Below are 25,382 nucleotides of genomic sequence, written 5' to 3' on the forward strand. Positions count from 1 at the left end.
GTGCGCTCTGTGCTGGCTGTGAGCTGCTGGCTGGAGTGCACGTATAGCCTACATGAGATTATATGGACAAAAGTGAGATTTCTATTTTTCCAAACGGCAGCCAAGTATTGATTATCACCAGAATAAGACTAGATATTTTTTGGAAAGGAGCATCAAGCTCATCCCCTTGCACTTTGCACTTTCACCACCCTGTGAAGTTCATAACTTATTTCATCTGTAGCTTAATAAACTGCATGCTTTCCCAGCAAGTCATAATGGGAGGACCACTTTGATATGATGGTTATTATATCAATATTTGCCCATAGAAGCAGTTCCACAGACATTTCTCGCATAATTCATTTTACCGACACAAAAAGATCACCTTGACGAGCGTATTTTGTTTTGTCAACATTTGGAAAGTATACCAAGATATTTTCAGTTTCCGTCAAGCCTGTCATTAATTTTTTTTATCCGACATGTACTTTATTCGCATAAAAAAGGTTGGCTGTAAACATGATTGCAGTCAGTTGTCCTCGTTTGGTTGAGTATAAAACAAAAATTAAAACCACGTAGAATTAATTTGTTGCCATCCTAGCTAGGGTCATGCACTACTCATAAAACGTATTTAGAACTTACATTATTCAGAAACATAAAATAACGCCATATCGGATTTTTTTTTTTTAAGTGATATAGCCTAATATTTTGGTCATATCACCCAGCCTTATGTTGAATTGTTACATATGTAAATAAATCTTTGTCACAAGAAAACAAAGTGTACAGAATGCAAATGGATAAAATGTCAAGAGTATGAAATGTCCAGCATATTTCCAAAAGCCAGCGGGAATTGCTACAGGTTTATACAGCCTACGGGGAGCAGAGCAGACGTAGGCAGTATACCGTATATAGGGGTATTTGGAAAGAGCGACGGGGTGTTTTTTCAATAGAATATAAACTATTTATTCAAAGTTTAATACATTTGAATATGTGTAGCTTTCACCTGTCAGATCATTTTTCATTATGAAGCTTACCGGTAGTACCCAGGCACGTGGTGTTTATTTACAAGCACACAATGAAGAGAGACCAGAGCCTTGAGTCACTCAATGTTGTGCGGCACGCGCCAGGTGATCTAGTTACAGATTGGAATTCACAATTAAATGTTTGCCATCAAGACATCTTATAACTATTAAGTTAACTGTCTAAAATGTGCTAAATTCTCTGTAGTTCTACATTTGGTTTGATAATTTAGTAGCTAGTTCGCTATCTAGCTAAGTGGTTAGCTTCTTCCATAGTCAAGCTTTGCTTGCCGGTAACAGCAGCGAATCCCCTCCTGGATTCTAATATTTATTTTGTGCGTGCAGCAAACTGTGTAGCATTGTTTTGTTACTTGTATAACTTTGAGCTGGGATGTCTGTCTGGAAAATAGTTTAGGTCAGAGACTGTATAGAATGTTCGCAATGCACTAGTTAGCATTCTCTATGGGATTTAACTTGTTGTACTTGTTAGCATTGCTAACCTTAGGATTACAAATGCTCAGTGGAGTTTGAAAATAGGGCCCCTTGTATTCAGTGTTGGTATTACCAAATATCCCAGTATGGTACAAGGTCGGTATGAAGGTATGACAATCTGGATACCGCCCAAGCCTAGAGCACTCCTAAACTCCATCGTTCTCTGGCTGAAACAGCTCTCTGTGTACATTCTAATGGTAATGGGTTAGATTTAGTTGTTATTTATCTGCTTCTCTATGCTCCAGAGAGGCTGCTGGAGTCTGAGGTGGATGTATGGAGAGAGAGTAGGATTGCATGTTTTCTTCCGCCATCTCAGCCACTCTGTCTCCAGGCTGAGGGGATGGGGAGGGGGATTATGGGAAGGAGAGGGGGGTTGGCGCAGCAGAAAGAGGAAGGCGTTGGGATGTGAAACTTGATCAGTGCGCTACCCCCTCCATCCCTCCCCGCCTTCATCTCCACCACCTTCCCACTGCCACCTCGCCAGAAAGCCTTTGAGACTCCCCGAGCAATCTGATCCCTCACTCTGCCTCAGATTGGAAACGCTCTCAGAGAGGGGAGAGAGGGCTGCAGGACAACAGAAGCAAGGCAGGGGGAAAGACATTCTTAAACAGAAAGGGAGGTTAGAAAAACAAGCATTGTGGATTTAAAGTGCTTGAGAAAATATATGAGCACGTGAATGTTTTGCTTCCCTCTTCCCCTGCACTAAAAGCAAGCAAGAGCAGGCAAGTTCTGGTTTATGTTAAGACTTTAGTACTGAAACTGTATTTCTAGGAAATAAATAGTCTTATCAATACACACACCACATACTAAGAATGGACTTGATGAAAACAATGTAGGATATTTAATGAGTACATTCATAAGCATATTTTGATTTCCCACATGTAGGCTATGCCCATTTCAAAGTTCAACTGCAATGGCAGCTGTCGAGCAGGAGCATGGGAGACAAAACAAATGGCCCATACTTGATAATCATTCTATCAAAAATATGATACTTCCATCTAGCTATATCCTCCTGATAAAGAGCAAACCTCTGATCTGTACATCATGTGCATATAAATCATATCTGAATTATGTACCAGTTACTGAATCCATGCCCATTTCTGTCTAAACTCCATTACGTTCACTCCAGAATCTGGGCAGTAACAGAGCTCTGGCTAATGAATCACCCTCAGCTCCGGAGCAGGGCTAGACTCCTGCTATAGTCACTGTGTCAGATCAAGATACTGGCACACAATTACTGCTAGAGACACTAGGCTTAGGTCTATATGAACTATGAAGACATTCAGCTATGTCTAAATATTGACATTTCTTGTCAAGTGCTTATGATTTGAATACCTGGAACAATCCTCACCATGAGTTTATTAGCCATTCTTCCTCTACCTCTTCATCCTCGCCTAGTCTCCCTCCCCAACTACTGGCCTGTGTTATTTCAGTAATGGAGAGCTCCGGATAAGCCGTAGAATGTACAGCTGTCTGGCATATGTATAATGTTAGACTTTAGATTTAATTTATTTTTCCTCCCCCTATATAAATCTACTTCTCCTACCCCATGCCTCTCCTCCAGGACCCTTAAAGTAGACAGTTTCACAGTCAGGGCCTCCATCTGGTTTTTGACCTCCCTACGTTCCGGACCCCTTTCACTCCAAGGTTGCCTTCAGCATTGGATTGTGGGTAGCACAATGAAGTGCCATCCCACTCCAGGCTCAAATTAAAACCAGCTTTTCACTTTGTACAGATGAGAAAAGCATGGCCAAAAATGTTCCATTCAGATCCGACTCTCCCATGTGAGAGAGGAGACACTGAGTATTTTCCCTGTGAAAAGCAGACCTCTTGCTACTGAAGTAGTGTGTGTATATGAGTGTTTGGAGTGTGTGTATTGCCAGATTTGAAGGTGTCTCACTAACAACCCAATACTTTCACACAATCACTAACAAGGTTTGCTGATTGAATGTGGTGTGTATAATTGAGGCCTACAACATCAGATTAAATATTGTGCCATACAACTGTAATTTCAATTTAGGCCACATACCACATCCAGACAAATGAACTAGCAAGGGACCAAAAACATGAATTAATACTTTCATCATCACTGAGGACTTTATCACATTACATGTTGATGATAGAACAATTTATGATCAGCAATGATGATAGTCCACAGGGAATTCAACCATTGACCTGGCACCGTTTTACGGGTTCTTAACCAACTGTGCTATTTTGTGTGTTTTTTCCCGCAATGTTTGTAACTTATTTTGTACATAATGTTGCTGCTACAATCTCTTATGACCAAAAAGAGCTTCTGGACATCAGAACAACAATTACTCACATCGAACTGGACAAAGATTTTTTTTAATGAGTCCTACGCGAAGGATATACTGCTTTCCCGAGACCAGGCCCAAATCAGTGTCATTCGCGTGAAGACGGAAATACAGCGGGCGGAGGTTGGGGTGCCTTCTGAGAATTCGTCGGCGAGTGGGTAAACCGCCAATACCATCCGTCCGGCCAACGTGCAATCACCGGAAAATAAACCGGATGATCTACGATCAAGCCTATCCTACCAACGAGACATTCAAAACGGTAATATCTTATGTTTCACCAAGCCGTGGCTGAACGACGAAGCGAATAATCTAGAACTGGCTGGGGTTTCCGTGAATCGGCAGGACAGAGCAGTTACGTCTGGTAAGACGAGAGGCGGGGATGTGTGTCTATTTGCCAATAACAGCTGGTGCGCAATGTCTAATATTAAAGAAGTCTCGAGGTATTGCTTGCTTGAGGTAGAGTACCTCATGATAAACTGTAGATCACACCATCTACCAAGAGAGTTCTCATCTATATTATTCGTAGCCGTTTATTTACCACCACAAACCAACGCTGGCACTAAGACTGCGCTCAACGAGCTGTGTAAGGCCATAAGCAAACAAGAAAATGCTTATTCAGAAATGACGCTCATAGTAGCCTGGGACTTTAATGCAGCCAAACTTAAAATCAGTTTTACCTTTACCATTTCTACCAGCATGTCACATGTGCAACCTAAGGAGAAAAAAATAACTCTAGACCACCATAATTCTATCCTCCTGATTCCTGCTTACATGCAAAAACTAAAGCAGGAAGTACCAGTGTCTCGGTCAATGACGCAGATGCTACAGGACTGTTTTGCTAGCACAGACTGGAATATGTTCCGGGATTCATCTAATGCCATTGAGGAGTATACAACCTCAGTCATCGGTTTCATTAATAAGTGCATCAACGACATCGTCCCCCACAGTAACCATACATACATATCCCAAACAGAAGCCATAGATTACAGGATAAAGATATATAGTTCAATTTTTTTTATTTTATAAATATTTTCTTAACTATTTACTGAACTGCATTGTTGGTTAAGGGCTTGTAAGTAAGCATTTCAAGGTAAGGTTACAACCTGTTGTATTCGGCGCATGTGACAAATAAAATTTGATAGCCTATCCCAAAACCACATCATTCAAACTACGTGTGTGCTTATAGCTAGCAAATTGAGAGCTGATGTGAAGTCTCATTATTTAAATAGCGCTACACATAGGATTAGTGTAAGGAATTATTGTACCATATAAAAATCACTGTAAAATATATTTTCAATTAAACATTTGTTTTTACAGGTGTTTGTAAGCTGTTGGACCAAATCCCAAAGTAAAAAAGGCTCAACTCCCGCTTGATATTTTATATATATATATATTTTAGTTGGTACAATGATTAGCTACACTATTTAGTGCTTGTTTTCTCAGACTGAAATTGAGCAAACAGTGTAGAATTAACAACCAGGAAATGACAGAGCAATTTACACTAAATAACACAGCCAAAGTCAGAACAGCTTTCCCATTTTGACAGATGCCCCCTAGCGGAAGAAATCAATAGGCAAATATCATGGCCAATCAACACTGGGGGGTTAGTAATAGTGTGAAACACTATCATTCCACTATTAGCAACAGACATGTTCTGAAATGCAAAAAAAATATCCTGTGTGTAACACCTATAAATAAGCATCATTAATGCCCACTTGGATGATTATTTTTATCAGTACTTGAGGTGGTAATATTATGCCTTCTTCAGTCCTCTGGACCGTCAACACTTACTACAAAACACACTCACAACGACAGAACAATGAATTTGCCTACTTTGAGACAACTGACCGTTTTTATCGGTGAACAGCTAAAGTTACTGTTAGCAATGTATAATCAATATATTTAGGAACGTTAGGCTTGAAAAGTTAGTAAATTCAAAGATATTGTCTAACGTTACTTGTCAACAATGTTGACTATTAACTAAACGTAGTCAACCTCTGCAGGAAGGGAAAAAGACTTGATTAATATCATAATTTGACACAAATGGTTCCAACCTGACATTCACTCAGTCAAATTTGTAACACATTGTTGCAATGTCTCCGGAAGCGCAGTAAGTACAATAATTGTTGCAGGCTAGCACCGCTCTGTGCTAACTAGCAAGACAACTTTCATTGTGTAGCGAGTGAATTCATTTATAAAACGACTTAAACTGGAGGCAAAAAATAAACAAATAATACTCTGGATAACCAATTCTGTAAATATCAAAGTTCAGTGTTAGGTTTGCTAGTTAAAGTAACGTTACTAGAAAACGAGTTAGCTAGCTATTTACATTTATTTGGCTAAGTGGCTAAGCTAACGTTAGCGAGCTAGCGCCGACAATCTAGTTCACTTATAGTAAACTCTGGCAAACAAGTGGCTACATTCAAAACACTGCCAACATAGTCTAACAAAAATATACCTACAACAACTTTTATAATGAAGACAACTTTTCTTCAGCTACGTTCTGTTATTTTTCAGAAGCTAAAACAAACTTTTTCCACAAAGTCAAAGCAGAATTCATAGGTTTGATGTAGCCTAGATGTAATCCCACCTCACCTTTTTCTCCAGCAGATGTGGCCAATCCTTTTGGTTCAGGGGGTTTACTCCCTTATATCTATATATTTCGTATTGAAGTTGCAAAATGTTGTGTATATTTTCCAAAAATTCTGTTTTACTTCGGCCCAGCTCTCCTTGCTATGTTTCAGGCTCCGACTATGTCATTTGATCAAGCGCACATACCCAGTCCTGCGCGAGACGAGATAATTCCAGACCAAAACCTTCCAATCACTGCAGCGAGTGCTCAACCATTTGAGGGGGAGCGGATCGCGGTGGGAGTATTTCTATGGATAATTCAAGTATGTCCCAATTACTTCTAACGCCCCCTGGCGTAAATGGACAGATCTACCGTATTCGTATTTCTCTGACATCAAATTAGGCACATGCATGCAGTAGTCTACTCGCAAATAGAACAGTCTGGAGAGTAAGAGACATATGTCGGAGAAGAAGGGTGGCGTGGAAGAGGGAGGAGGCAATGGGCTGGAGAGGTATTAGAAGCTGGAGAAGTAAAGAGAGGGTGAAAAAGGAGAACAAGGTGGAAAGGGTGAGTGAGGAGATGAGGGATTCAAGAACATGGATAAAGGAGATTAAGAACTAAAGGGTGGAAAGGATAGTGATGAGGAGGATAGGAGATGAAGAATAAGGGAGATGAGGTGGAACAATAAATCAAGGTGAAAGACATTCCCGCTGTGAAATAAAATGTTTATTGACAAATTTCAAAGATTCAACCTGTCCTAGAGATCTAGAGATACCAGCAGCCTTTCAACATTGACTCCCGTAATACAGGCAAACGTGTGGTTGTAAAACCAAAAATTGTGATTGGTAGTCTTTACTGAACAATATACAGGACATTAAGATCATGGTATTCAATACACAGCATGCATAAATTAAGGCCATCCCTCTAACACAGTCCATTCAGGAAGATCTCGATAGAGAGGAAATCAAGCCCATTTCCTTCCCAAGATTGATACACACACGCACAGATTCATCTCATTCAATTATATATACTATGTCACAGTAGACTACTGTTCAAATCTAAAATCTTCAAGGTATATCCTTTCTCCATGTAATTCTGTTCTGATAGCAGTCAGATGCAGTTCACTAAAAGCAATGCATAAAACATTTTCCTATTTTGATGCATAGTTAGTGTTATCGCAGGCCAGGCATGGAGATACATTTGAAATATGGGGTTTTACACTCCAAATACATCAATGTTCCACATAAAAATACCTTGTTTATAAAGACGATAGGGTTCTAAGTACAAATGCAGCAAGAGATGAAGCAAGGTCATGTGCTATTGATAATATACAACAGAAAAATGACAACAATCCTATTCCTCCAACACAGTCCAGCCCCAAAAAATAAAATCATACAACTACTCAAAGATCAAGGCCATATTTCAGTTAGTGCTTCAAAAACAAATTAATGTTTAAATAAGTAAATAAATTATCAGATTTAAGTGGTTGTTATCTCATTCCAAGTATGTCTATTTTAAGAAAAATACTACTCTAGAAAAATACTTTCCCCCATCAACACAGAACATGGAAGAAAAAGCAATCCCTTTTACACACTGGATATAAATATATAATCTTGCAGCCTTACAAGTGTTTAATATACAGCAATACAGAAATAACGTGTGAACCAAAATCAGAAAGACCACTCAGCAAACAAAACTGACATTAAAAGGGATCGTCTTAATTCAGTGTCATAGCAAAGTAACATGTGTGTCATGTAGATTGTTTAGGGAGAACTAGCCAGGAGGGATGGAAGAATTGAGAGTGAAGAGAATGATGAGGATACTTATGTCTCTCTATACAGAGGGCAGAGATGCACCAGAGAGACCTCTTACCTAAATGGAATGAATGACTGACAGCAGAGAGAAATTATGGTCATATTTGGGAATGGACTGTGAAATTATATAAAACTGTAATATATGTGATACACTATTGTTTTATAGTGTTATTGCCAATGTTGACTACAGAAGTGAGCATTGGAACCACATACAGTACCAGTCAAAAGTTTGGACACACCTACTCATTCAAGGGTTTTTCTTTATTTTTACTATTTTCTAAATTGCAGAATTAAGCAATATGGCACGAGGGTGTGTGGTATACAGTCTGATATACCACGGATGTCAGCCAATCAGCATTCAGGGCTGATTGTAATCATGTAGTAACCAAAAAAGTGTTAAACAAATCAAAATATATTTTATATTTGAGATTCTTCAAAGTAGCTACCCTTTGCCTTGATGACAACTTTGCACACTCTTGGCATTATCTCAACCAGCTTCACGAGGTAGTCACCTGGAATGCATTTCAATTAACAGGTGTGCCTTGTTAAAAGTTAATTTGTGGAATTTCTTTCCTTCTTAATGCGTTTGAGCCAATCAGTTCTGTTGTGACAAGGTAGGGGTGGTATACAGAAGATAGCCCTATTTGGTAAAATACCAAGTCCATATTATAGCAAGAACAGCTCAAATAAGCAAAGAGAAACGACAGTCCATCATTACTTTAAGAAATTAAGCTCAGTCAATCCGGAAAATTAAGAACTTTCTTCAAGTGCAATCGCAAAAACCATCAAGCGGTATGAGGAAACTGGATCTCACAAGGACCCCAACGGGAAAGGAAGACCCAGAGTTACCTCTGCTGCAGAGGATAAGTTCATTAGAGTTACCAGCCTCAGAAATTGCAGCCCAAATAAATGCTTCACTGAGGTCAAGTAACAGACACATCTCAACATCAACTGTTCAGAGGAGACTGGGCCAAGAAACACGAGCAATGGACATTAGACCGGTGGAAATCTGTCCTTTGGTCTGATGAGTCCAAATTTGAGATTTTTGGTTCCAACCGCCGTGTTTTTGGGAGACACAGAGTAGGTGAATGGATCTCCGCATGTGTGATTCCCACCGTGAAGCATGGAGGAGGTGTGATGGTGTAGCGGTGGTTTGCTGGTGACACTGTCTGTTATTTATTTAGAATTAAAGGCATACTTAACCAGCATGGCTACCACAGCATTCTGCAGCGATACACCATCCCATCTGGTTTGCGCTTAGTGGGACTATCATTTTGTTTTTCTTTAGGACAATGACCCAAAACACACCTCCAGGCTGTGTAAGGGCTATTTGACCAAGAAGGAGAGTGATGGAGTGCTGCATCTGATGACCTGGCCCCCACAATCACCCAACCTCAACCCAATTGAGATGGTTTGGGATGAGTTGGACCGCAGAGTTAAGGAAAAGCAGCCAACAAGTGCTCCGCATATGTGGAAACTCCTTCAAGACTGTTGGATAAGCATTCCTCATGAAGTTGGTTGATATAACGCCAAGAGTGTGCAAAGCTGTCATCAAGGCAAAGGGTGGCTACTTTGAAGAATCTAAATTCTAAAATATATTTTGATTTGTTTAACACTTTTTTGGTTACTACATGATTCCAACTGTGTTATTTCATAGTTGTGATGTCTTCACTATTATTCTACAATGTAGAAAATAGTAAAAATAAAGAAAAACCCTTGAATGAGTAGGTGTGTCCAAACTTTTCACTGGTACTGTATATTGACAGTTTGGGCTGATGACAAGGTCCTTCAGATACCAGGTAACACAAAATAGTATTGCCTAAAAATGGCCTTAATGGGATGCACAGCCATTTTATCATCATGTTGACATCAACTTTCAGTTCTACACATCTTGATTAAGCATTATGTCCTCTTCCTCTTGGCAAAATTCACAATATAGATTATGTATCTGATTATGGAGGACGTGTCAATACAGTACATGGCTGACACATGGGGTCTGTAAAAAATATTGACATTGAGCTGTTGCGTATGATCAGTGTACAGGGGTGACAAATGGCTTTGTAGTGTTTGCTGGGGTGGGGACCACGGGAACATACACTGAGTGTACTATGTATAAATAGTGACTAGCGTGTGAGGCATACCAAGTAGCCAGCATGGTTTCAACACTCTGTTGCACTCTAGTGGTTGGAAACTATATAACTAGTTTCAACATGCTGAACTTTCAAAAAAACGAGTCGCTTAAACAACTATTTAGCAACAATTCAAGTCTTCCTTCATTTCCCTCAATGGTACCATGTAAGGTTTATTCTGAACTGTCACTGACTATGCTTTCCTTACTCGTTGATCTACATACATACGCATATCAAAAGTACTTAGTCTAGTGTTCTCAGAGTTATGTCAAATCACAAACCTTGCTACTCTAGTGGCACAAATACATACAGTAACTAATACTGATGTTGCCTCAGTAGACATGCACTGACAATCATGTACAAACTCTTGCATGCATACATACACAAACACAGAAAATACACAGGTGTATAAAATAAACTCAAAGTAAAGCATCTGTACACAAGCACAAGGTCACAACTGACCTTTAAGGTGTGTGCTAGTGAGAGCGAAATTATTGTGAATGGCTGTTTTTGGCCTTGACAGATATTTCCTATAAATTCTTGTTTAATTGTAGCGCTTCATACAGAGATGCATAGACATTTGCTGTGTAAAATGTATTTGTAAGACCCCAAGCCAGTGCTTGCCTCTCTTACATGCTGTAAAAAGATCCAGGGTACTTCCTTGATTTCCACGTTTATGAGACACATTCCAAAAATCCTAACTTCCCTACCCCATAAATATAAGTTTCCTCATCTTCTACCTGTATCCCTAAAGTTGTATGTTACTACTGTATCATAATGTAACATATTGCCATCTTTGTATTGTTTTTTGACTGGATATCAAATGAATCCAGGATGAAAAAGTGTGAGTGAAGTACTTCATATAATACTCTGAACCTCTCTGTATGATGCAGCTGTCAACAAAAGGCAATATAACTTTTTTGCTTTATCAGCAATATAAACATCCATGGATGTTATGCTTTCATTTTATTCTATGTAAATAAATAATATAACTGTCAAAGTTGCAATAAATATCACTTACTAAACTATAATGTATAATAGCTCTGTGAAATCCAACAGTATTAGTAGGCCTAAATGTGTCATGATATACTGTATCAGTTCACAGTGTGAGGCATTATCATGTTGAATCTAGTGTATACAATCCTACAACGATCTTACCACATCACTGCAAGCTATTTGTGGTTCGCTATTTGGGGTTTTACATTCAAAACAAAGCACACAGTGTTGCTGTGAAATAAGGCATCTTATTTACTGAAGAACCCTGCTACTCCACTCAGTCTGCATGTGTCTGTCGGCCGTAGCTCCAACCTCCCTGGATTGAGGCCCTCTAGGAACTCAGTGGAATAGCAAAGGGTTTACATCAGAATTCTCTGATATAAAATATACATTAGAATTCATTTGTCAGTGAAATTAATAAATACAAACCTAACTAATATTTTGTCACGACTGACGGTCAATCTTGTCGCTATCATCTTCAGCTTGTGTTTTTCATCATTTACACTGGGATCAATGCCCCCTCTACAGGGCTCATTGCCAAGGCTTGGGCATAGATACGTAAGTACCTGCCCACCACCCCATAAGGCTGCAGATGGAGCATTTACACGTTGATGGCGTGAGCGTGCTTCTTGCACAGGGGCTTGTCCTTCTTGGAGTAGAAGGGCTGGCCCTCCAGGTTCACATGGCACACCTGTGGGAGACAAACAGAATTATGAATCTCACAAATCAGCCATTTTTGGTACATTCCCAGAGATCTTAGTTATAACAGTTTTATACATCAGGAACATGTACAGCTGTGTAGTCATTCTTACCGCACAGACAAAGCAGGTATCGTGCCAGGTATGACCCAGTGCTTCAATGAACTTGTCTCCAGCTTCTACTGGGAAGTCACAGCCATGGCATTTGGTGCTGAAGAGTGAAATGTAATCTGAAAAAGAGAGGATAGACTGAAAACACTAGCAAATGGTAGCAAAGTTACACGCATAAAAAACGTGTCTTTATGTGTATAATTCAAATGTAGTTCAGTTGCAGAAGCTGTTTTTCACAGAGTACATTATGGCAAAAATGTCAGCAGAAGCTGGTTTGGGCTCTAAAGGAAACATTTAACACTTGTGGCTTTTCATTATGTGCCATTCCATTTACGTAAAGTACCTTTCTCGCAGTAAGGCTCCCCGTCCTCCATGTGGAATAGGCTGTTTCCAAAGGCCTTGCCACAGGCAGCACACACAAAGCAGGTGGTGTGCCATGTCTGCCGCAGAGCATGCATCACCTCCTGCACAGGGACAAAGGGTTATTGTCTGGGTGCATTTGTGGGTATATGCTGCATAGGCTAAACAAAGCGTTTTTGTGTGTGTCGTACATATCTGTGTGTTTGTGTCTGACATCTCACCCCCATGATTTTGGTGTTGCAGCGTGCACAGGTGGGGGCAAAGAACTCTCCGTAGCAGTTCTCACAGTACACTGCGTTCTGCTCCTCCACAAAGCTGCAGTCTGCCAGCGATGTGTGGCAGTAGTGACAGTTGAACTCTTCTGGGTGCCAGGAGCGACCCAAGGCCACCAGGAAGGGTCCCCTGTAACGACAGATAGCGAATGAGGACAAAGGTGGTGAATACGACCATTTCTGAAGCCAAACACTGTGTTTCTGTTTGAGTGGGTGTGTTTCCACTGACGGTGTATCGTTGTTGTTACCGGATCATGTTGTTGCAAGCGCCACAGAGGGGTGCTCTGCTGCTGTTGGCAGCAAAGCGCTCCGCCCTTTGGGCTACGCCCCGGGCAATGGGAGGGAAGGGGGCAGGGGCGGGGTTGTAGGGGGCGGGGCTGGGATTATAGGCAGGGCTTGGGGCAGAGGGAGGGGCGTGGGCGGAGCCAGGGTTTGGGATGTAGGCCGGTGCTGGTGGGGCACTCTGAGGTAGAGCAGGCACTTTCATGCTGGTGCTGGTGCTCTTGCTGGGGTCAAACTTGTTGGCAAAAGAGTTGTCCGTGATCCAGGGTGGCCTGCTGGAGGGGGGTTCAGGGGCTGGAGCTATGACCCAAAGAGACACCCGGTTAGGTCAACACTATCCATACTTACCATATTATTAACACAAACAAACGGCCACACAGCGCCACCTGCTGTAACTACCTGGCACAATGCAGGCTGTGCTGACCACCTTGGGTGGAGGAGGGCCCACAGGGATCTGGATGGAGCTTTGCTGCATGAGAGGAGGCTGCTGCTGCATGGGATGTCGCTGCATAGGCGGGGCCTGGTGCATGGGGGGCCCCTGGTACATGGGTGGTCCCTGCTGCATTGGAGGCCCTTGGTACATGGGAGGTCCCTGCTGCATAGCAGGCCCCTGGTACATGGAAGGTCCCTGCTGCATGGGAGGTCCCTTCTGCATACAAAGCCCCTGGTACATGGATTGCCCCTGGTACATGGGAGGGGCTTTTTGCATGGGGGGAGCCTGGCCATATAGGCTGCAGAAGGATAAACAAGAAGCTGAGTGACATCATCACCACCTAGATTCAAACATATCTCTATCAGTCGTATTACTTCAGAAGCTTTCTGAACTGTCATTGATATATTATATAAACTATCTAAATTGGGAAACTGTACTACAAGTACCAGTTACTCATAAGGATACTGTTAAAGGGATACTTCAGGATCTTGGCAATGAGGCCCTGTATTTACTTCCCCAGAGTCAGATGAACTCATGGATACCATCTGCATGTAGTTTGAAAGAAGTTGCTAACTAGCGCTAGCCCAATTGCTTACTAGCATTGGCTCGAAGTCATTGCGCTAGTTAGCATTGGTTTGCAAAACTACCTCTAACTTCCTTCATACTGGATGCAGAGACATAAAAATCATATCCACGGGTTTATCTGACCCTGCCAAAATCCCGACATATCCCTTTAACATGAATATGCCTCAAAATAAAACCTAGTATGCTGAACAGCCACCTATCTCCTTCCTGACTGTGTCCACATATGTTTTGGGTCTTACCTGGATCTCCTCCACTTCCCCAGACACGTTTAACGTAAAGGTTAGTGGAAGTTTAATATAGCAGAGACCCACAGAGAGAGAGAGAAAGAAAGACAGCCTGGTATCAGAGAGACAGTGTTAGAACAGAGAGCCTCGGATATAGCAGTGAGAGAGATTCACAGAGCCGCTAACCGATTTCATTTGAGAGGAGAGAGAAACAGGTTGATACATTTGTAAGAAAGGGGAAGGTTAAAACGCAGGTTAAATGAACACTGTCAAAGCATGATTATCATCCTTAGAGTTAAAAGATAGAGGGAGGGGAATAAGTGTGTGTTATTTCAAAGGTGAAGTTGACAATAAGGGAAGGAAGCACACTATCCAGATGTTCTATGAGCAGTGCCATGTGGATAAGGTTCCCCACAAAAGTACCTGGAGACTGAGGCAGACTGTTGCAGACTGTAGCTATAACGCAACAGAAAAGGGTCTGGGGTCAAACACAGTTATTTGGATTAAGGCCAAGTACACCTAAACCTGCAAGATGCAAGACGTTTATTACCGATAATGGCATCCAGTTTTTAAATATTTAATTTGCAGATTATTCCATCTAACTTTTCTCCAGTTTACTCTAAGATGGGGTGTAAATCAAGAATCATCCGATTTCTCACAAATTGTAACATTATCAGATCGCACCTGTTTCATACTAACTGCTAGTTTGACCACATAGTCAGCTGTGTAGCTTTTGAAGAGGGCAGCACCCAATCAGCAGTCCCTTTGAGGTATAGGTGAACTTGGTTTCATAGTAATACCTTTGTGCGAGCACACATTCACACAAAGAAAAATTGTATGTCCTAGAGAGACAAATGAAACAGGTTCTGAAAATCCAAGATCCTAACACTGCCAAACCAAATGAAATTGATACACAGCTCTGCTCCTATATACCATATTTTGTATTCATCACCATCAATCAAGGAAACCATATATGATACTGCACACACACATATGCTTAGACGCACAAAACCACTCATATTCTACACTCTGCACACAACCACCACAACTGGCTCCATTGCAAAGGCCAACACACCTTGCAACATTAGTTAACACATCCAATCTACATTAAAGAGAAATCAATGACATCATTATCAGGAATCTTTAAGGTGAGCCAGAGGACCCACTTCTCACAAACACACTAACATGCAGGCGAGATAAATTCACTTCAAACCAGTGGTGTAAAATACTTTCAAGTTTCATGCCCTGATCTGTTTCACCTGTTCCTGTTATTGTCTCCACCCCCTCCAGGTGTCACTTATTTTCCCCAGTGTATTTATCCCTGTGTTTCCTGTCTCTATGTGCCAGTTCATCTTGTATGTTTCCAAGTCAACCAGTGTTTTTTCCATTCTCCTGCTTTTTGCATTCTCCTTTTTCTAGCCCCCCCTGGTTTTGACCCGTGCCTGTTTCTGGACTTTGTACCCGCCTGCATGACCATTCTGCCTCCTGTGTCTGCATTTGGGTCTCACCTTGTGCCTTGATAAAAATACTACTTAAGTTGTTTTTTGGGGTATCTGTACTTTACTATTTTTATTTTTGACAACTTACTTTTACTTCACTACATTCCTAAAGAAAATAATGTACTTTTTACTCCATACATTTTCCTTGACACCAAAAAGTACTTGTTACATTTAAAATGCTGAGCAGGACAGAAAAATTGTCCTATTCATGCACTTATCAAGAGCTATCTGTAGATATAGGACTCGATATAGGACTCGTTCTACTGTGGATACAGATAATTTTGTACCCGTTTCCTCCAGCATCTTCACAAGGACCTTTGCTGTTGTTCTGGGAATGATTTGCACTTATCGCACCAAAGTACGTTCATCTCTAGGAGACAGAATGCGTCTCCTTCCTGAGCGGAATGATGTGGGCTGTGTGGTCCCATGGTGTTTCTACTTGCGTACTATTGTTTGTACAGATGAACGTGGTACCTTCGGGCGTTTGGAAATTGCTCCCAAGGATGAACCAGACTTGTGGAGGTCTACAATTGTCTTTCTGAGGTCTTGGCTGATTTCTTTTGATTTTCCCATGATGTCAAGCAAAGAGGCCCTGAGTTTGAAGGTAGGCCTTGAAAAACATCCACAGGTACACCTCCAATTGACTCAAATGATGTCAATTAGCCTATCAGAAGCTTCTAAAGCCATGACATAATTTCCTGGAATTTTCCAAGCTGTTTAAAGGCACAGTCAACTTAGTGTATGTAAACTTCTGACCCATTGGAATTGTGATACAGTGAATTATAAGCTAAATAATATGTCTGTAAACAATTGTTGGAAAAATTACTTGTGTCATGCACAAAGTAGATGTTCTAACCGACTTGCCAAAACTATAGTTTGTTAACAAGACATTTGTGGAGTGGTTGAAAAATGAGTTTTAATGACTCCAACCTAAGTGTATGTAAACTTCCGACTTAAACTGTAACTATGATGAACTTATCCTCTGCAGCAGAGGTAACTCTGGGTCTTTCTTTCCTGTGGTGGTGCTTATGAGAGCCAGTTTCATCATAGCACTTGATGGTTTTTGCAACTGTGCTTGAAAAAACATTCAAAGTTCTTGAAATTTTCCACATTGAGTGACCTTTATGTCTTAAAGTAATGATGGACTGTCATTTCGCTTTGCTTATTTGAGCTGTTCTTGACATAATATGGACTTGGTCTTCTACTAAATAGGGCAATCTTCTTTATACCACCCCTACCCAACTGATTGGCTCAAACATATTAAGCAGGAAAGAAATTCCACAAATGAACTTTAACAAGGCACACCTGTTAATTGAAATGCATTCCAGGTGACTACCTCATGAAGCGGGTTGAGAGAATGCCAAGAGTGTGCAAAGCTGTCATCAAGGCAAAGGGTGGCTACTTTGAAGAATCTCAAATAACAATTATTTTGATTTGTTTAACACTTTTTTGGTTACTACATGATTCCATGTGTTATTTCGTAGTTTTCATGTCTTCACTATTATTCTACAATGTAGAAAATAGTAAAAATAAAGAAAAACCCTTGAATGAGTAGGTGTGTCCAAACTTTTGACTGGTACTGTATGTTCAATTGCCTGTCAACATTCTATTTGTCCAATGTCAATACGTATGGCCTTTCTTGGTCCCCTAGACAGGACACAAAATGTTTTAAACATTAGAAATCCTACTGACAAACTACCATTCGTCTGCTGTGAAGGCCAAAACATGGTTATCTGTGAGGGTCCAAAGAATGTGTATAAACATGGCTCTGAATGGTCCAAAAACCAAATCCAGAAGTCCAAGAAAGTAATCTGGGACACCCCCCAATGATGGTTCAAGGGAGTGATCTTGGGTATTTCACCAAGATGCAATATCTGTCCCATGTAATTATGTCCAAAATAAGTTATATGCTAACGCTAGCAAGCTGTTGCATATAGACTGATTTGCAGTTGATAGTTTGAGCATCTAGATATCATATATTGGGGACTACCCAAATAAAGTGTGACCAAAATAAATCTTCACTTTCATTCTTGTAACACTTTACAAGGGGGGGTATGGCAGTGATGACCAACCACAGAAGAAACAGCTTGCACAGGCCCAGGGCATATCTGTTGTGTTAAGGCTGGTCAAATAAAAAAACAGGATTAGGATGGATGGTTATGATGATGAGGGCGTTACGGGTTAAAGGATGATGGGTTTTGCAGACTCGCTCTGTATGACTACAGTACTCCACTGCATTGAGGCTCTCTGTTCTCACACTGCTCACATTTTACATTTACATTTAAGTCATTTAGCAGACGCTCTTATCACAGACATGGGAGGTCAGGTCTCCCCAGTGTCTCTCTCCTCACAGGTTCCACACAGTCCAGGTGATCACAACATCAGACTGTTTGACTTACCTTGGACACTGAATATGGACACTCTCCCTTGTGAATGTACTAAACCCAAAGCCCTAGCCACTTACACACATACTGCTCATGAAACCTTTTACCGGTTTAGCTGGAACATGAAAACAAAAACACACATTTCAATCTATGTTCAATCAATCACGAAACAGATGACAAAGGGGAAAACATCAGAACAAAACAGTCCCCCTCAACGAAGGTACACACACAAATATAGCTACACACCAAATAAAAGGAAGAGCACCCAGTTGGCGGAGGACAATAAAACCACAACAGGCAAAAATGTTCAACCCACACAGAATTACCTCTCAGGGGTGGGTTCAGGGGCTACGGGGGCGGGCTCTGGAGACCGGTAAGCAGCAGTAGGCGAAGCTGCCTGATTGGGCGAAGCAGCGCTAGCAGGGAGAGCGACATGTGTGGGGCTGGTGGAAACTGGAGCATGCTCAACAGAGCTACTGCATAAGAGGTTAAATTGCATTGAGAGAAAACCATCAGCAGTCTGGGGCCGAAACCCATATGTAGGGCTGTGTGTATATGAACTAGAGGGTTAATGTCAGCACAAATACACCTGTAAGGTTATATGGCCTCAATCACATGCAAAACCAAAAGCCTTGATATTGCTCAGCCCAAAGCAAGGATGTCCATCAAGGAACAAATGGAGAAAGAGTAGAAAATGAAATCAATGACAATTATTCACAAGTCTTATCTTTCAATATCAGGATTTAGTGCCAGAGGTGAGGAAAAAACCCTCTGCAGAAAAAAAAACTCACAATCTGCTCATAATAAGATAAAAACGGACATTTGAACTATCGATTTTGGGTGAGTCACTGGAGAAAGCACAGAGACTGGCAGGGGTGAGTGGGGTGATACCTGGTTGTATTTCACTCTTAATGGAAAGCTGCCTAGCTGCTACTGCAGGAATCGATTGAGCATAATGGGGAATGATTAAATAACTGCGTCAAGACGAACGCTTCATCAACCATGTCCAGGGCAAGAGGGCACCACCTGACTATATGCTTGATATACACAGTCCTTACGTAATTAACACAGTGCATTACATATTGATTTGGAACTGTATAGTGTATCATACTAATATAATATAATCAGAGACAATATAAGATGTTGGGAGAGTTTCAGCCATAAACTCTGCTGGGGAAAAGGATTAAACAGAGTATATACCAACAACAGCAAAAAGGAGAGAAAAATGAACACACTCAGTGAGCATGGCATAATCAATGAGTGTACGCTACAGAACATTTGTGAATTTACTTTTAAACATGAGTGAAAACGAACAGTGGAGGCTCCCCAGATCTTCACATTTAAACACAGCTGACTTTGACATGAGGCCAAAACATTGAGTGAATGACTGCGGGAGAAGGTGGGTTTGAGGACTGGAGAGAACGGAACGAATGCAATGCCCAGGGGGAGCTGCCCAGGCTGGTGCAGGCTGGGGGACAGAGAGGGTGGCAGGCATCTAGCAGCAACAGGCCTGGTGGTGGTAGACCGATGGCTGACCCCTACTCACTTTCAGCACCCTGACCTCCTCTCCTGGACATCAATCTGACCAGGAAACAGTGGTCTCAGGCGGTCTTTTAACCCTTCATCACTTTCTGTGGTGAACTTTGGAGGTTAGCAGTGCTCCTAGGTTGTGGTGATAATGGGTCTGTCTATGGTGTGTCTCACAGCTAGATGTGTGGAGCGAGGAGTGGAGTGTTGGTGTGTCGGCAAGGGAGGTGGGAGGATCAGCACAGATAGACAGGTGGTAGATGCTCTCAGTTTGAGTGACAGTTAACAGAGGAAGTGCATTTGAGGCTGGGTACAAGGACAGGACAGGCCAGTCACACAGATACAAAAGCCACTATCTTCAATTACTTCCGAATCCAACCAATGAAACCTATTACTAGGATAAACTATTTTAATCTAGAACACCCGATTTTAATTATTAGCTGGTTGATAAGCTGAATCAGGTTTGTTACAACAGGAGTTGGATTGAAAACCTACAGGAGGGGAGCTCTCTAGCTACTGGGTTGAAGAGCCCTGCTCTAGAGAGACCTCAACAAAGTAACTTTTAGCGGATGGGAGTGTAGGAAACCCCTCTCAATTGTGTTTCAACTGGCCATCCTTGGGTATAAGTTACATTAACTCATCTGGCATAGGTACAGACATCTAACTTCAATACTACTGGATCTCTATTTGAACGCAGACAGCCATGTACACAGACACAGACACACAGACTTGCCTCACAACAAGGGGTTTACATAAATGGGCATTCTGTGCAGGTCATTAGGTACACACAGAGGACACTGGCCTTCAAAATACATTTACCCTCTTCGTGCAGGATTAATAGATTGCATTGGCTGAATTGCTGGGATGTATTTCCAGATGTTTCCGAGGGAATGACTGTTTCAAATTAGGGGCAGATTAAGGATAGTGTGCTTTGAAGGCTGAAGTCAAAATCTGGTGCCTCAGATTAACAACACAAGGGGAACTAGATAGAAGTAGAAAGAGGCCACACCTGACTGAGATGTTCAAAATAGAAGATTGCATACATGCACCACTCTTTCATCTGTCAATGATCTATAAACAGTTTGGAATTTTAAATACTTGACCTGTAAACTAAATGACGCCATTTAATTTCTCACTGTGGAAGGGAAAAACTTGAGGACACTAACGTGATAGTTTTAAAGAGTAGCAAATGTATAGCGCCCCCCACTGGTAACATCTGCTTGGCACAACTGTCAACATAGGGAAATTGTGATCTCTCCCACTAAAGCAGCTGGGTTAGTAAGGCAGCTCCATGGGCAGGCAACCTGACACCTCGCCTACCATTTCACGCTGCTCCTCATTCTCTGGGAGAGAGAGACCACTCCGCGGTAGGTAGGCAAACACTGGCGTGTGTTTGCATAATACTGGTGAGGTGGGCAGGCAAGTGCAAGGGAGGGGAGTCTTTAGCAAGGGGGAGAGAGAGACTGGTGCATGCTCTTACAGGCAATTAGGAGGATGAGAATTGAGATTACAGATAGTCAAGGCAGGGGCAACGGGTCTAGTACTAGGTGGTTTAGAGACAACAGGTATGTAATTTTACCATGTTCAGCTGTCTACTGTACATCAAAGCAGTAGTGAGCTTTAACCATGGAGGTTAGGATTCGTGGGAGGGGGTTGAGGGAGGGGGATGGATGGGTTACTGGAGAGCTGTCGTAGATGAGGAAGACACTGACAGACAGGCGATACAGGCAAGACTAAGACAAGGAAACACAATGATTCAGACACACAACATGAAGACAGACACAAACACATAGCTGTCCACAGGTACCCCTCACCTTCTGTGCCCTTTACCTGATTCTCAAACGGGACGTACAGTAGGTCTACATTAACTCTACCTTCTTGATTGCCAAAACTGTCATTAGACCCATGAATTAAACCTACAACATAACTTCTTATCGCCTACTGCCACAAGCTCCTCTATAATATTGAGACAACCAGTTGGGTCCTTGAGGCTTTTGAAAACATTATAATTTTCAAAAATAATCATTAAGAAAATAGGAAGTCACATGAGCCCTAGGTCCCTAAAATGAGCCCTAGGTCCCTAAAATGAGCCCTAGGTCCCAAGAAGTCACAAACTGCAAAAACACAAATCCTGCTGGGAACTGAGCACACACACCAAATTACTTTCCACTAATTTGGAGTTGAGGTTGGGATGAGATAGCTATGGAGTGATGTGCCGAAATTTGATGCGAAGCAATGACGCCGGTCCTGATGTTTTGGAATGTCTGGTGTGTCAATTCTAGAATCTGTGATGAAAAAAAAAAAAAGAGGGAGTGAGGGATAGGCGGAGCAGAATACTGAATGGAACTGAAGTGGAGAATGAGATCTTGTATGTGGGGCGGAGACTGAGGCCTGAGTATGATAGAGGAGGAAGAGGAGGCGTGATGAAGGGCGAGAGGGGTCAGCCACCCAGAGGCACTCCAGTGCAAACACACTGTCTACCCAGCATGCATTGCATGCAGGTGGAAATATCTCTCAGGGGAGGTGAAGAAGAAGGGGGAGGGGGAATGATGCCAAGGAGCATGTCCAGTCAGGGAAGAGGCAGTTAGCAGAGATTTCCAACAGTTACAAACGGCCAGTAATAATCCACTCATCAGCCCACAGCAGAGCTAAGTAACACCAGTTCCCCTATGTTACAACCAGACAAGCAGAGTTACATTTCAAAGGGCTTTCAACACCTTCAAACATCGCCTCGCCGACTCTCACTACTCACATTTTTGACTTCCTGTTCGCCTTTCTTATGCAGGAGGACGGAACGAAACCCAACAGGGTGTTGTCTGACGGCTGTGCTTCAATCCTGATATGATAGTCCCTAACTTCAGCCACATCTCCCCTCCTTATAGTAGCAGCTACAGAGACTCTTGCCTCATGGACAGACCATTGATGTAATACTGCTTCTACGTAATATCAAGAGGATCAACAATTGCTAACAATTGATGGCATGATTATACTAGAGCTAATGATGGTTGAGTTCAGTACAATAATTACACAGAAATGGCCCAACAGACTAAATGGCATGTGTGGAGAAGAACAAAGCCCTGTTTTCTAAAGGTGTACCAATGAAGCACGTCAGTTCATCCTCTGCGAGTCATATGCTAATTAGCTTGGTTTATTTTGACAGTGTTTCTAAAGAACTTTTCGGGATAACATTGTACAATCGCTTTGAGATTGTATTTGTAATAGATATCTTACAAAACACTTGACATGATGCAATATACAGTAGGTTGGTATTATGTATGGAAAAGGTATTCCAAAGCCTCCTGCTTTATATCAAATCTCTCCGTTTCTTTGTAGGTCAAGTTGTTTATAGAACAGCTCGAATGCCAAAGTAATTGAAACACAAATGAGAGGACAGAGGAGCACAAGGCCTTTATAAGGAGCTTCAGTGAAAAAAATCCTTTACCAACTTGCTTAAATAGTGAATAGCCCTGCCCTTGGTAGCTGAAAAGAAAACAGCTATTCAAGCCTTTTCAATTACCAATGATGAAATTGAAAGATACTGTCAAAAAAAATGGATGAACTTCTCTCCTTGAAGTCGAAAGCAAACTCATGGTCAATATGGAATCCAATCATTTTCCTTCTGATTGAAGTCATACTCGTAATCACGTGGCCATCTGGCCATGAGCCAGATAGGAACCTATCCTTTTCATATTTTTAAAGATCAGTGCATTGCACAATGCAGGCAGCACTCCTAATTATCCTTCATTTACTTTATGCCATTCATCCTCTCTGTGAAATTCTCAAATTCCTCACTTTCTCATAGGCTGCAAGGGTTTGCTGCTCTCCACACATTCCAATGAGTCAGAGCCCGGGGATAGGGAAACAAACACGCCATGTTTCATCTGTGAGTGATTCATCTTGAGATTCAATACGACATTTCCTGATATGGGGGAATTGTTTATCCTTAACTGCACCCTGAGATCTCGTTTAAGTTCTATTTAATGGTTCCTTGTGGTGAAATGGTTCCTGTGAAAGTTTTAAAAAACAACTGAAGTTTGTGATGACTCATATGTATAATTGTTTGTCTCTAAGAGGGTGTTAGGTTGCTTTAAAAGGTAGGCAACTATTTCCTCCATAACTTCCATTTAAAGCCTGTAAAAACTGCTACATCAAAACATAATCTCTTCTCTTTTCAGAGTAACAATCTGATATGAAAGCAACTAAAGGAAAATGTTTAATTTAGTGGTATTGTTTTTATTCATACTTATCACAATGTCAAACTCAAATAGTGATAATTTACAGTTGAAAGACAATACAACTTTCTTATACAGCTGCAATTACTTTAGAAAGCTAGCATCAACTTAAATAGCCAAAATAAGGGGAGAATATGACATTGGGCTAAAACCTTCATTACAACATGTGATCAACAAGTATTGAACAACCCTCTTTCCACTAACTCACATTCCAGTATCTTTAGCCTGACCTTCTCCTCACTCACAGTCCAACTGTTTTACCTGCTCTGCATTTCTCTGGTTGCTACAGTTACGTTCGGTCTGACACATATTTTAAACCAGGGCTTTTTCTGGCAGGTTAAGGATTTGAGCAGACAGGCCATTGTGCCAATTTTTCAATTTGGCAAAACGTGGACCTTTAAATTCTGTGTCAAACTTTTCCCTGTGGCATGAGGAAAGAGAGAAAGGAAAATGGGGGGAAGAGAGAGAAAGGAAGAAAAGGGGGGGGGGGGGGGTGAGAGACAGGTTAGGGACTGTGGCCTCCACTCCCCTGCCTGATTCCTGTGAGGGTCAGAGGGCACTGGGGGCTCCCACATCCTCAACAAACACAAATCAACACAACCCCACTGGGTGGATCTATGACGTCCTGCACCATACTGTATCAGGGAATAAGCCCAGGCTTGAGAAATCCCTCATGAAGAAACAAAAAGTGATATTTCTGCTCTGTGTGTGTGGCAGCAACACGTTCCGTGGCATTTCAGCTGGAGGAGTCTAACAGACTGCTCATCATGAGGGCTATCCGTAATCCATGTGAGGGGCACTGCAGCGTCGATACACCTCATACTATTCTCACGGTTGGCTCAGCAGGACATGACTCACACTCTAACCTTCAAGTTCACCACAGAGAGTGGTGTGGAGCTGGGCCCTGTGGTAGGGCTGAGTGACTCAGTGACCTTTGACCACTAGCTAACAGCAGAAACTCTGCTCTGGGCTCATCTGGGGCAATAACCAACTACAGCCTTTTTGCTAGGCCACCGGTCGCTGCTGCTAGCTGCCTACCTTGATTTCCTCAGATGTTCCACGTCTGGGTCTTGCACTAAAGGGAGAGGGAGAGAGAGAGAGAGAGAGAGAAGAACCATCAGTAACTGAGTGTTTGGCAGGATAAGAGGGGTAGACTAAACTAAATTAAACAAGAATAGAATAGAAATAGAAAAGCAGCACTACTCACTGAACTCCGTTCCCGTGATGTGGGCGAGGAGGCGGAAGGACTTGGACTGCACCTGGGAGGAGCTGCGGGCCCAGTCATTCAACTCCATGTCCCTGTCTGCATTCTTGATCACAGCCTGATAAACTGGGGAGGCACTGTCTACCTGAGCGTCTTTTACTGGGAGCGAACTGGAACCACAGAGAGAGAACTGGCTCGTCACACTGGCACTAATTCATGCCCACCATAGCCTGACAGCAATCAGGGCAAATAGGAAATGTG

General features: G+C 41.9%; 2 protein-coding genes across 4 annotated transcripts in view; both read right to left on the reverse strand.

Moving 5' to 3' along the window:
- The window catches only part of bmpr1aa (bone morphogenetic protein receptor, type IAa), a 71,577-nt gene extending 64,932 nt beyond the window's left edge, over positions 1 to 6,645 (reverse strand). For all 3 annotated transcript variants that reach the window (XM_071380517.1, XM_071380512.1, XM_071380514.1), the window contains exon 1: positions 6,395 to 6,645. The gene's annotated coding sequence lies outside the window, so the exon portion shown is untranslated. The remainder of the gene's footprint in view (positions 1 to 6,394) is intronic.
- Positions 6,646 to 7,075: 430 nt separating this feature from the next.
- LOC139562170 (LIM domain-binding protein 3-like) overlaps positions 7,076 to 25,382 on the reverse strand; it is a 58,633-nt gene continuing 40,326 nt past the window's right edge. The window contains exons 7-18 of the mRNA XM_071379570.1: positions 25,125 to 25,291; positions 24,956 to 24,992; positions 24,236 to 24,338; positions 21,282 to 21,418; positions 18,485 to 18,718; positions 14,699 to 14,731; positions 13,433 to 13,764; positions 13,000 to 13,333; positions 12,701 to 12,881; positions 12,463 to 12,583; positions 12,123 to 12,238; positions 7,076 to 12,001 (exon numbers count right to left, since the gene is read on the reverse strand). Of these exons, the coding sequence (XP_071235671.1) occupies positions 11,912 to 12,001; positions 12,123 to 12,238; positions 12,463 to 12,583; positions 12,701 to 12,881; positions 13,000 to 13,333; positions 13,433 to 13,764; positions 14,699 to 14,731; positions 18,485 to 18,718; positions 21,282 to 21,418; positions 24,236 to 24,338; positions 24,956 to 24,992; positions 25,125 to 25,291 (1,885 nt within the window). The 3' untranslated portion in view covers positions 7,076 to 11,911. The remainder of the gene's footprint in view (positions 12,002 to 12,122; positions 12,239 to 12,462; positions 12,584 to 12,700; positions 12,882 to 12,999; positions 13,334 to 13,432; positions 13,765 to 14,698; positions 14,732 to 18,484; positions 18,719 to 21,281; positions 21,419 to 24,235; positions 24,339 to 24,955; positions 24,993 to 25,124; positions 25,292 to 25,382) is intronic.

Source organism: Salvelinus alpinus, chromosome 32 (genome assembly GCF_045679555.1).
Source record: "Salvelinus alpinus chromosome 32, SLU_Salpinus.1, whole genome shotgun sequence".
In the NCBI taxonomy this organism is placed as follows: domain Eukaryota; kingdom Metazoa; phylum Chordata; class Actinopteri; order Salmoniformes; family Salmonidae; genus Salvelinus; species Salvelinus alpinus.